The following is a 13,397-nucleotide window of genomic DNA, read 5'->3' as shown; positions in this document are numbered from 1 at the left end:
AGATCTCGGGCGAGCGTTAAACGTAGGCGGACGCGTCGATAGTTCGCGAGTCTTCGACGTGGGTAGTCCGCGCCAGTGGACAAGAGGATTTCTGAGCGAACGCACAGCGGTAGCTGATGTATTTTGACGTGTCGAAGGAGAGACAGAGACCTACCTCTCTCCTTTACTTCTGCTCGTTTGTTCCCTTTTTCCCTTTCGAGTGAATTATCTAATGGACCATTCCCTCTCTCTCTCTCTTTTCCTCCCCACTGAGAAATCGAGCGGAGCAGCCACTTCTCTCCCCCTTGTTCACGGGCCCCGGAATATACGATTGATCGATTCGACTGTCGATATCGGTGTTCAGAGAGTGTGCTCCACTCCCGTCTCTAATTTCATAACCACGACCGCGGGTTTCTTTTTCCCGAACGCGTGATCGACGGCGTCGCTCGTCAGCCGCTCTAATAGGCAACTGGCCTTCGCGTTAGCCAATGCTTCCATCGGCTGGAAGCGTTTATCGATATCGATTGAAAGACGGGGAAAGAGGCGGAGGATCCCGGAGGTACCATACGTGTACGGTGTGTACACGTTTCGTCCATGGGAAACGGAAATGCCTGGAGGAAGGACAGCACGAAGGAGGGAATCGTCGCGTACCGATCTTCGATTTCTCCGGGGCTGTTACACGGCTGTTACGTTCGAGGCGAGGCGGAACAGAATCGTGACAGAGACAGTCACAAGGAATGGAGAACTATTGTCCGTGCAAATCGGTACCATTTACCATCGCGACAAAACCAATCGAAACGTCTCCTTACTCTTACAACGGAAATCGTTCCAACAGTTCACTAACCACTCTAGAACATTCTCGAAACAAATCGGAATAATTATCGAAATAACAAATCGTTCTACTTAAAATCGAAGAAGAAAAACAAAAAACCAGAAACTTCTCGTTGTTCCTATTACGGAAGCAAGGAACACTCGAAAAGGTGATCAATTGTGAAAGAACTTTGACAGGAAGGTCTAGCGTAGGTAGGAGGCAGTGTAAATATATCTGAAAGAGGAAAACTCGAGCGTGTTGGGAATCGTAGGTGGAAATCGAGGCGTCGCGGCCCCGGGACCGGGGGCCAATTCTTTGCCGGCTCGCGTGTATCCTTAGTATGCAACGTATGCAGTCGGTTGTTACCGAAGGAGTGGTTTGCCGAGCGGCCAATGGCGAGTGCTCGAGCTAATTCTAGGGTGCCGCAGCCGCGCCATCTTTGCATCATAATGCTGCGCCCCCCGCTTCTCCCTCGTGCCCCACCGGCCGCTCCTACCATCGTCCACACAGGGAGAAAGAGAGAGAGAGAGAGAGAACTCTCTGTGTCCCCCTTCCCACCCGCCACCGGCGTACTTTGCTTCGCGTCCCTCCTCCTGCTTCTCTCCCTCCTCTTCCTTAACCTCCTCCTCCTCCTTCACCCTCGCGCGCACTTTCTCCCTCACCCTCCCATCCTGGTGTCGTTGCACACCTATTCCAAGAGACCTGGGGAGAAGAGAGCAGTATACACGAGCAGCGTGGACAAGAGAGTGAGGAACACCGGGTCGTGGAAGAAACCGCGTTCCTTCGAAACGTCGCCACGGAGAGAGAAAAGACAAAGGTGTGCAGAGGCGAGGGGAAGTGGTACCGTGACCACGTAGAAGGGGTACAAGGGGTTGTCTGCGCCTTGTCTGCCGGGAATCAATCACGTATCAGTGATGCTCAACCCTGCTGGACACCTGATGATCGCGATGGGGGGAGTTAACACCCCGTCTTGGTAGATCATTCTCTCTGCTAACTGTTCGCCGCTCTTCTTTTTTACCTGACACGTGTATTACCGTCTCGTTAGTGTATATCCGGTGAAGAGTGAATTTTATCGAAAAATTAAAAGTACAACTTTTTTCGGAAAGTTTGCAATTTTCGCCTGTTTGGTCGTTCCCATGCTCCAACCTCGAAATTCTGCCTAAAAGTCGATCGTGACGATTTCTGTGAAAGAAAATTGTTAGGCTAGATTTTCGATGTATCTGTGGTTTCGAAAGAGCAGTAGGCCGAACGAAACCCCGATTACTTACAAACCACTTTTTGCAGGCACAGTTTCCTTGACGCCTCTCCTCTAATAGCATCCTACTGCCTCGCGCCAAGGATCGGTTAAAAATGACGATGCACTTGTGCATCGGAGCCGACGAGGGCTCGTTTCCCCGGTGACGAGACTAATTGGACGCTAACTACCGACTTCCACCTTAAACACAGGGTAGATCGAAGGAAAGGGGCGCGCGTCGTTTCCCTGTGTTCCGCGAAAACCGGCCAACAGAAGCGGCTTACCGCGTCGCTCGCGACCGTGATCACGTCGATAAAGGCGCGTCGACAACAAAGCCCAAGTTCGCGAGAGAAAGAAAGGGAGAGAGAGAGAGAGGGAGAAAAGGACAGTCGAATGTGGCAGGGAACGGATGATCCCAAGGTGCGAGACACAATGGCCGGACGCCGCTCACAATGATGGAAAATAATTAAATCGAGCAGGGGGAGGAACGGTTCAAACGCGCCGACCAGAAAATCTCGAACGATCCGCGTTTGACCATGTCGAACACGCTTAATATGATACTTGAATTGCACGGTTCTTGGTTGAATTTGAAAAAATTATTCAATCTCCCTTGCGCCTCGTTCCGTATTTCACTCTCAACGTAAATCTTCTCTACCGGTGTCTCTTCGTTTGCATTGAAATTCACAGGAAACGCGGTATGATTAACGACAGTGACACCGATAATAACAATTTTTACCCAGAAAAAGATGAATTATATTCCTACTAAAGTTGGAAAACAAGCAGATCTATAAGACTGTAAGACTTGTTTTCCAGGAAGAGATGGGAAATATACCATCGACTACGATCCAACTTAATTTACATCTAAATACTCCTGCTAGATCTGTCAACGGTATATTTTATCGCTATAATATCGTTTATTAGATAGCATTAATCTCAACACCTGGCCTTAACAGACTGTCGAATAATTCACTCCGGAGGCTAAAAATACGGGTAATCAGGAAGGTTCCAGGTGATCAGGTCTAGCCAGATAAAGCAATCAACGGACGTCGTCCCGGCTGACAGCTGCGTCCACGGAGAGTAAAGTTCGCGAGCAGAAAAAGTTGTTCGCGTTTGCAAATGGAGCACGTTGGCGAAGGGAGAAAAAAACGAGGGGGGGGAGGGGGAACCGGTTTAACCGGGTAACCAATTCGTAGATCGATCGATAACTAGATCGAGCGATTGATCGACGTCGATCCTCGGTTAGGCATACGTCGACAGCCGCGCACGGTAGCAGACGAGACGATCAGACCCCCGCTTAGACGCGTGTACGAGGAACGAGGCCCCCTGTGCTGGCCGTGAAACCCCCCGCGGTACAATGATACGCCAAGATAATTTCGTTGGACTTTGACCACGCCGGGGTTCCGCCACCTGGGGACCACGGGAACACCGGCGACTCTTTAAGTCGTTTTGACAGGTGTCCGTCGAAATCCTTTCGAAGAAACACCTTTGAGATCGGTAACGAAGAGAGTGTCTCAGTTCGGACGTCGATTAACGCTGTACTCGTGTCGTTGCTCGTCGTAATTTTCGTCTAATTTTATGCAAATTTTTACGAGCAAAAACGAGGTGGGTCTATTGTATAAATGTTGAAAAGTCGGAGGAAACGGTGTAGCCGGGACTTAATTTCGTTGTGACCTCGGCTAATTTCGTCGTTCGTTAAATGTGGCAGATTGTATTAACAAGGAAGGTAAATATAGTCTAATCTTAGCCTACGTAAGTTTGAGGAGAGGCAAGGTTTCGTTATCGCGTTCTACGTACGCTTCACCTTCGTATCGCATTCTTCTTTCATTTTTCCTAACCTCGGAACACCGTGTTTATATCCCGTGGATGGATTCTCCAGCGTAGGCTAATCATTTTCCCTCGGTTTTCTGTTCGCAGTGATGTATCAAAAGCGGTTAAAGAAGGAGCGGAGGGCAAAGAAGCGGCTGCAGGAGCAACTGGACCTGGAGATCAAGAGGCGCACGCAGCTCGAGGAGGCGCTGAAGGCAACGGGGGCCTCCTCCGAGCAAGTCAGAGCGATTACCGGTAAGCAGTACGCTTCCCGGTGGAAATGGAACGGGGAAAAGAGGCGACTTTGCGCGCGTGCTTGCTCGAGGATTATCGTAACACCGTGGAGAAAGAGAGGGAGGGAGACAGAGAGAGCCAAATATGATCGTTTTCCATCGAGTTTCGCTCGACGTTTTCGTCTCTCTCTCTCTCTCTCTCTTTGTTAGAGCCTTCAGGCTACCGGTGATCTCGCCGGAATAAATTAATTAATTCGTCGAGGCAGAGCAAACAGCCTGACACCCGGCAGAATACGATTCCTTACTTATCCCGAAGCCGCCGGGAAGAAGATCCTTGCCCCGTTCTCTCCGTCTTATACGAATGAACAGTCTCTCTTGGCCGTTCCACCTTTCCTCGATTCCTCCACGTATAAACGATAAACGTTATGGATGGAACGATCCTCGGGGACGGGCGAGAGGCGCACCCCTCTCTTCCTGTCACTAGCAAAACTCGAGAGCGGCAGCTCTGAAACCCTTTAAGTGAAATCTCTTATTCCGATATACAAGCAGGAATCCCGTTCGCGTCGCAACAACGTTGCTACTCCCGCTGATTAACCCTGTCAGAAGCAGGGAAGTAGCGATACTAATTTCAAATGAAACGGAGCACGCGAATCTACTAGCGTGCCTCGGAGAGATCGGCTGTTACGAAAGGGCGGGGAGATCTTTTACCTTTTAAGCTTTTTCGTAGTAGGTAGACGAAGGAATTTGTATCACGGTTTATAACGCGAAGAACGCGATCGACGTCGCGGATCACGAAGGTGGAGAGTGAGATTGATCGATCGATTGACAAGCCCGTTGATTTTTCTGTTCTCCGTCTAGAAAACGTGAAGGTGGAGGCACGTACGAGTTCAGAGCCACCGGAGGCTAGTCCGGTACACTCGCAGTCGCAGCAGCAACCTTCGCAGCAACAGTCCTCCCAGCAACCCCTTCAGCAACAGCAACAGGCCCAACAGTACAGGGAGGCTCAGGTACCGCGTCCCTCGCAGCAACCCTCCACCCCTGAGAAACCTGCATGGGGTTACGGGCTGGACCTGATCGGCAGCCAAGCGTCCGCCTTCTGGCAGAATTACCAAGGTCAGTTTTGCGCACCTAATTGAGAGTCTAAAGTTAACGTAAGAGCTTCGCTTTCCCGCCTCGCTACTTAGCGAAAAAAAAAATCTTCTAGGAAAGTTATGCTGGCTACGTGAAAGTAGAGACTTCGCCCTTTAAAACGACCCTAGATGGTTCTCCAAGTTACGATATTTCAAAGACCGATAACATTTCGGTGAAAATTTCGCAATCTCTAATTTTGCTACTCGAATCACCGACGATCCCCGCGGTGTCCCTCGCAAATCAAGCTACTTGCACGGTATTCAACGCGTTAACTATCGTCGAAAGTTAGATACAGGGGGGGAGCGCGATACCTCGGAGATCGGAGCTCGGAAGGAAGAAAATAAGCCAGAGGGCTAACAATGGGGTATCGAGCGAAAAAATTGAAGAAAAGCCACGGGAGCCTCGCGGGCACCCTAGGAGGCGCGCAGGGCGGAAGAGAGGGATAGAGGCGATCCGCGACCGCGATGAAAAGAGGGCGAGGACCCGCGTGGCAAGCCGCTAATTCGGATAATCGCGTTCCCGTATTAGGATCCACTCAATTTTTCTGATCTTCCGGCAGACTGACTTCGATCCTCGATTACCCAAACAAAAAAGAGAACGCTCCAGGGCGGATATCGGCGAATGGAAAATAGAAGGAACGGCCTGCGGAGAGGGACCGAAAGAGAGAGAGAGAGAGAAAGAGATCCGGAGGCGGGTGGAGAAGGGAAAGGAGGAACGCGTCGCGTCGGTATCGCGCAAAGTAAATTATTCGAAAGATCTCGACGGAGAATATGAGTGAGAGTAAGAGAGAGAGAGAGAGAGAGAACAATCACGCCGGGGGCAATAACAACCCCGTACACGTTGAGGGTGGATGTAGTGGTAGGGATGGGGGGCAGGGGGGCAGTCGGTTCTGACGAGGAAACACGAGGTATTTGAATAGGGTCCCGCAGCCACCCGGGCATCATGATGCGGAATCCATTTGCAATAAACAACGGAGATTTAGATGGGGCGGCGGGGTGGGCAGGGGAGGAGGGAGGGAGGAACAAGGAGGAGCATAGGTCGACGTAACGTCGTCGTCTGAGGTGGGTACTTACGCCACTGAGGGGACTTCGGGGCCGTCGTGTCTTCGAGTCATGCATTCTATACGAACAGCGCCTCTCATTCTCGCCCCGGAATACAGGCAACCCGTACGCAGGAAATTGCCCGGGTCGCGATAACGCTGTACTTACCTCCCAAAAAAAAGAAAAAAAGGAATACACTCGGATCTGTAATCGTTTATTTGGCAGGTTTCGATCGGAGAGGAAACGAGGAGACGATACTGTGACTCGGTTGGGTTGGGATTTTTCCTTTTGTTTTTGTTTTTTTTTTTGCGTAATTATTTTTACGCAAGAGTACGTTGAATTATTACACACAGTTTGCATTTAGAGTAGCCTTGGCAGTTCTCTTTGAATGAACGTAGGATATCTGAGAGGAATAATTGAATACGAAAGGAAGCAGTAGAGCATGGTGTTCAAAGGATTAAAGAGACCATAGAATTCAATTTGAACGGAATATCATATAGAAATCTAAAAGAGAACAAGAGGCTCGATACAAGGCTATTAAAAGTGGAGGAAGAGACCGGTCGCGTTGGAGCGAATCGCGGTAGCGTTTAATAGGCGAGCAAAGCGCGGCCGACTTTTGCCTGCCTCCGGAGCCAACCAACCAGGCGTCCATGGATGTGATCCTTGGCGTTGTTCGGTAGCCTCATCGAGATCCATGTATGAGCGCCACTGAGTGTAATGCAGAGTTTATGCACATCTCTGGCAAGTAAGGAAGGAGCCGTAATTTCCCCGGCGGCCACCGTGGTTCTCGGTGGCGTTACCTGTCCTCCCTCTCCTTCCTTCGCTCCCTTCGTTTCCCTTAAACCCTCGCGCATCTCTCTCTCTCTCTCACCCCCTTACATCCTCTCCTCTCTTTGTTCCTGTCCCTCATCCCCTTCTACACTCCAACTCTCTCTCTCTCTCTCTCTTTCTGTGTCCCACGTCCCGTTTCTCGTGTACGCGCACAAGCGCACACGACGATTCCTTCGCGTCCATCATCCAGCATCCACCATCCGACGAGTACGACCGAGCACTCCGCCACGCTTTAATATTCAGACTATATGCAATAATTTCGCAGCAACCATAACATCTCTCCCACCACGGTTCTCTCTGTGCGTCGCGTTCGAGGCCGCTTTCTCGCGACAAGCATAGTATATACACGTTCCTCCTTCTCTATCGTCGTTGTCGTTTATTTCTTACCCTAGCTATACCATCTCTGCACAGCTTCCAAGTGACGTTTCTTATCGACGATTTAGGAGGATCCTTCTTTCGAAACGTTTCGCTGTTCGATCGTGGAATTTTCGAGGTACGTTTTTCCAATGGATACCAGCAGGATTATTCCTCCATTTTCCATCGTTCAGAGTCGAAACGATCGGGGGAGTATCCCGGTTAAACGCTCCGGTAAGAAGCGTGCCTCGGTCTGACTGGTGGGACGATGTGCGTGTGCACGAGTTTCAGCGGGCGAATCTATTATACCCGAGAAACTCCCGACCGTAAAACCGGAACGAGCCGGGGAGTAATACAATGTTACTTCGTTGACTGGTTGTTGCAAATTCGTCCCGCGTATCTCAACAGGATATCTCCGCGTTTCTCTGCCAGTCCAAGAGAATCAAGAAGGTGGAAAGTAAGATCTATGGGCTCACACACACACACACACACACACCTACACTTCTACACGAGACAAGTGTTGTTGCACACGTTTCAGGTGAAAGAACGAAAAGGTAAAGAAAATCGTGTAAGCGACACGCGGTCTGATTCCCGGTCAGAAACGAACACCTCGATGAATTGTCGTTTGTTCGGATAGCAGATGATGATCGTGTCTAACACACCTGTATACAAGAGCACGTGCGTGTACCATTAGACGAAAGACAATAACCCCGCGAGAGTGATAAACCGTGACGCGTGTATACGAGCAATATAGCGGCGAAAGGAAGCTAACGCGTCGACATGGTGTGTTTTGCGGGGAGAGGGGGGCAGGTGAGGAGGGGAAGCTTGAAAGCGTCCCTCGCCGCGAATATATCCACAAGACACGACGTGGTTTTCTGGCGAACACAAGCCCCGGGACTAGGAGAAATCGGGAGGGTGGAACAGTGTGTATGGGGGAGAAAGGGGAGTGTGTACGGTGGTACAGTGTGCTTCTGTTTATGCGCACGGTGGTAGTGAAGCTGGGGGGGGGGGGCCTCGGTTGGTGAATATCGCACCGGGTCTCTCTGTGTGACGATTACGAGACGCGATTTTGTTTCGGGAGCCTTTTCCCTTTCTTCGTCCTTGTCCTTTCTCATTTTTAAGCTTTCGGTGAAAGGTTGCTGCCGGTGCTTGAATTTGCTCGCGTGAAAACGGCCGCACCCCTTCTCGGCGGGAACGTGGATCTTGTTCAATTTTGGATGGATTAAAAGTGAAGCTACCGGTAGAACGGTAGCCTAAGCTCAAAAAGTTTAGTTTGAGAATAGAAGCGACGGAATTATCGACGTTTTTAGATATTTTTTGAAGTTTCTATCGTTGCGGTGCTTAGGTCAGTTGTCGTGTGCGAGGTGGTTCCATTCGTCTAAAATTGTGAGTTAGGTCATTATTGCGCTGGTAGACTCAAACAGTCTATGATTTGCAATGTTACATCTGTCTTATACGTCTTACAGCGAAGCAACTAATTTCCACAAGTCTAAAGGCGCGATTATTTAATCTTCGTTACACGTTACAACCACTTAACGTCCGCATAAACTGCGCAACGGTATCTAAAGGAGGTTAAATTAATTTCCACGGGAGAGATGAGCGATACGATTGCGCCGAGACAGAGAGAAGTAGATTTTCCATTAGGAATCGAGGCGTATAGTAGCACTCGCTACGAGAATTCCTCTCTCCGTCCTCTCTCATCCACTCGCTTTTTGTTCCGTTCGCATGGTCGCTTTTTGTGTCTCCGCGCTTCTCCATGCACCTCCTTGATTCATACAATTTCACGGTCGGCTTGGTGCTCGAGCGCCTCACGACATCCTCTCGCTCCCCTGTCGTCCCCCCGTTCCTCCCCCGCCGCCACGGTCTTTCTTCTGTTTTACATAAAGATCAGAGCATTAAAAACGCGACGCTACACGAAATCAACCCCGCCGCCTTCATCTTTTCGTTCTTTCCGTTCCTCGGGGTCCTTCCTGTCCCTCCACCACCACCTCTTTCCCCCCTTATATCAATGCTCTTTTTCTCATCTCGATCTTCCTCTAACCTCCTCCACTCGATCTCTCTGCGCCAGAGTAAGAGCGTTCGAGCAATTACCGCGGCCAGGACACGATCCTCCTCCTCCACCTCCACCTCCTCCTACTCCTCGTTCCCCATCTCTTCTGGTGGATATGCCCGCGCGAGAAGATCGTCGAACCCGGCTGCGACGTTTGTTTTTCAGCGCACGAGGTCACGAAGCCCTCGCCGCCTCGGAAATTACTTATTACACGGCAGCGTAATAACCCGGGATTCTTCGATGCCTGTGTATACGGATACGCTCCTGATCGAGACACTCTCCTCCACCTTGCTCCTATACGCGCGTGTGTGTGTGTGTGTGTGTGTGTGCTCACGTGTGTTTGGTGCGCGTCGAGCGGCGATTTCCGATCCAAGGGACGAGATTAACATTTCTTTCGTGCGATACACCACGTTCGTTTCACGTGAAACCAGAGATGTGTGTGCGTTGCAGGGTTGAAAGTTTGGTACTACTGTGCACGGAGTTCAAGCTCGTGAGAATTGTATCGAAGATCATTTTTAGCCTGTGTTAGAGTTAACGTTCGCTGATGCTCGGTTTTGCATGAATTTCTCGAAACTGAGGGCAGGTAGTGGGGTAACGCTTAAATCGGGGCAATTAAAGATCGACGTTAGGTTGAAAAGGAAGTTTGTTAAAACTGGCGGAACGTGACGAGCGGATGACGATACAGAATGACTCGAGGATGGAAAAATAGGAGTATGTATTTAAGGGTTCGAGGAAGATGAACTTTGGGCTGTGACTGTGTAGGAGAGCTGGAAAGTGGTAGACATAGATAAGACTAAGAAAGACAATACTTTAGGGGACTAAACAGTTCGAATCGATGCTAACTCGGTTCCAAGGCAATAGTCCAGCTTTGAAAGAGCTTAAAGAAACGAAATGAAGAATCTGCAGGTGAAAGACGCGTGCAGGAGGAATTTCGAGCGTTCTCCAGGCAAAAAATCGATCAGATCCAGCCGGCACCAGCACCGTTTCCAATGACGTTGCTCACGGCGCGTCCAACCTGCGGGCACACAATGCTCGAATTTTTCAAGAACTGGAGGCGCAACATCGTCGCTCCGACTCGTATTCCTCCTCTCTTTTTCTCTCTGTTCTTCCTTTTTTCCCTCTCCCTCTTCTTCTTCTTTCTCCATCTTCTACACCTTTGATTCCTTTTCTTCGTCTCCTCTCGGGAGGCGAGTTGGCCTTCTCGCGATGCATTGTGCGCCAGTTAATTACGTGGCGGATAAACGCACAGTCATACCGGATACAGTGTTCGAGAGGGCTCTGTCTCGCCTTTCAGCGGGCCAGCAGCGAGGCCGAGGGCCTCCTCTCGGAGTCAACGGGCGAAAAAATCGGGGCCGCGGGACGAGGGCACAATACGAACCGTTTAGAGGGAAGATAGAGACTCTCCGGGCTCGTTCGACGTGGCCTGAAATTGTTTTCATTGTTCCCGCGATTTGTCAGGGTGTGTAATACGGTAGCAAAACTATTAGCCGGTCGATAGCCGTGGGATGTACGCGCTACTGACAAAAAGTTTCCACGCGTTTCTCGACACTTGGATATTAAATTATTCATTCCAGACATAACGATATTGTGCTTCGTTGTATTGTACTTTATTTCGGATTCGTTTCTTCTTTTTCCTGTCGTTTGACCCTTTCGTTGTTGCTGAAACTTTGTAGCTGTGTTTTCTGTGCAGCTTCTCTTCTGTTTGAAACATTTCTCGATAAGACTAACAGCTATGGAATCAAGGAAGATTTTGCAAAATTTGATGTCGCTATTGTATTAGGTTATAAATGATCTTTATTTAATCGAAATATGTAGTGTCGTCACATGCGTAACAGACGTCGCTTGGGTTGTTCGGCCGTACCGACGAGCCGAACAATACATCGGTATTCCCGATAGACCAGCACGTCCCAAAAAACAAGGTCTTAGTCGGCACGAAAATTACTTTACGACACCTAAAAACTCGACGCCTCTCACACCTGAACACCACATGACCTAAGATCATAAGCAGACCTTCGACAAGCAATATAACAAATGTAAGAACAAATTCCCCACTTTCGCACCACCACCAGACACACCCCAAACACACCGAAAAAACCAATCACCACACACTTCCACCACCTACGACAGTTTGCACACCACCAATCACAACACACACGTAGTTTATAAAATTTTCCAATCAGTAAGCTTAGGCATTTCGCGCTTCTGACCACTGATCTTCCGACCACTTCCTGAGTCCCCCATCCCGAGTAGATTCCTTAAATGGTCTGACTCAAAAAGAGGGACAATTATCGGTTTCGCAACAAGCACATCGCGATTCGTAACAGTAGCATTAATATTAATGGATTTTCCCAACGCCGTACCATTTTTATAAAATGATTAGTGTCTTTTTAATTCGATAAATTCTTTGTACATTTGGGCACGATTCAGCTGCACTATGAGACGTCATGTTCTTTGCTTATGTAAAACAGCTAAATAAGCATGGGAAACGATTCAATGAACGAAGGGAAGAGGGAACCAGAGCACCAAAATAAAACATAAGTTACGTCAATTCTTGATATCTAACCTAAACTGCGATTCGCAAATATTCGAACACCCGGTATATTATATGATACAAATGACATTTCTTCGCTAGATTTAATGTACCTTTAAATTAGGTAAATTCGTTAAATGCCCCAATCCTTATGAACAAGACTGTACGTCCCACCTCGAAAAGCGACGTTTCACATTTCGATCTTTTCCTCCTGGTAGCTGGATAAAATTGAATCGAAGAACAAAACGCTCGTGCCCCAGAAACAGGTTTGAACGAAACGAGACGAGACGCGACCCTTCGCAATCACCGCTAACGCTACGGCGTATCTTGAGCAGTTAAATTGTCATTTGGATATCAAAGGGACGGGGAGGAGGAAGAGCCCGCGCGCGGATAAGGGCGCCAGAGGTAATTTGGCTCAGTGAAACGCAAACACTCGGCTCCGGTACGGAGTGAGTCCCGTGGAATATAACGGCCCTGACGAAACGCACGAATTCACACCCACGTACCACGAAACAGCCCTCAGCTATTGTTGCTCAAAGCATAATGGAATCTCGGCCCCGACGCCGACGTCTCTAGCGCGAGAGAACGTCGCGGATCTCTTCTCTCTCTCTCTCTCTGCTCTACTCGGCCCGTGCTCCGCGCCGGTTAACTGGGATTTAATGGCCTCGCAATTGGATTTTACCATTGCTCGTTGCCCAAGGAGGCGCCATTTCACGCTTGCCGATTATACTCGCGCTAGGTCCCCCCTTCAGTTTTGGTACCGTGATACGCGCCTGCTCGTCTCTTCCTCTCCGTGCTAATCCTTTCGATTGTCGAACGTCGCGGCTGAAGGGTGTTTGTCGAGCTATTGTCGAGTGATTTTGGTCATTTCGCGGGGAGCTTAAGCGTCTTTCTAACCCCTTGACATACACTTGTTCTTCTATTTCTCTTTTTTTTCTTGTCGATCTAGAAGTGCTTTCCTATTCTCAATCTCTTTTTATCTAAATGCATTTGTACGTTCTTTTCTCTCTATTTTTTTTTTGTCAATCTCGAAATGCTTTCTTTCTCTAAATCTCTTCTCATCGATGCGATTAATTTGGGATCACTGATTGCTTAAGTTTCTTTTCAACCCTTTGAAATGCACTTGTTCTCTACTCTTTTTCTTGTCAATCTCGGAATGCCTTCTTTCTCTCAATCTCCTCTTATGAATAGTTACATCGATGCAGTTAAATTAGGATCGCTGATTGCGGAAACTCTATCTTCACCAGAGTAGAGAATGAATTTTTCAATTCGACTTCGCTCTCGAGTTTATTGCAATTCCAAGGATCTCCCAGTTGGAATTTTCCATCGGGAAAGGATACAACGGGTGTAAAAGAGTTTTTCTTGTCGCGTTTAGAGGAGAGGTCTGGCGAGATTGGT

General features: G+C 49.0%; 1 protein-coding gene across 1 annotated transcript in view; it reads left to right on the top strand.

Moving 5' to 3' along the window:
- LOC108573987 (dachshund homolog 2) overlaps positions 1–13,397 on the top strand; it is a 177,281-nt gene that overhangs the window by 160,323 nt on the left and 3,561 nt on the right. Inside the window, exons 9-10 of the mRNA XM_017936483.1 lie at positions 3,939–4,085; positions 4,922–5,176. Coding sequence (XP_017791972.1) covers positions 3,939–4,085; positions 4,922–5,176 — 402 coding nt within the window. The remainder of the gene's footprint in view (positions 1–3,938; positions 4,086–4,921; positions 5,177–13,397) is intronic.

Source organism: Habropoda laboriosa, unplaced genomic scaffold (genome assembly GCF_001263275.1).
Source record: "Habropoda laboriosa isolate 0110345459 unplaced genomic scaffold, ASM126327v1 scaffold197, whole genome shotgun sequence".
Taxonomy (NCBI): domain Eukaryota; kingdom Metazoa; phylum Arthropoda; class Insecta; order Hymenoptera; family Apidae; genus Habropoda; species Habropoda laboriosa.
This window is presented reverse-complemented; position numbering and strand designations above follow the sequence as displayed.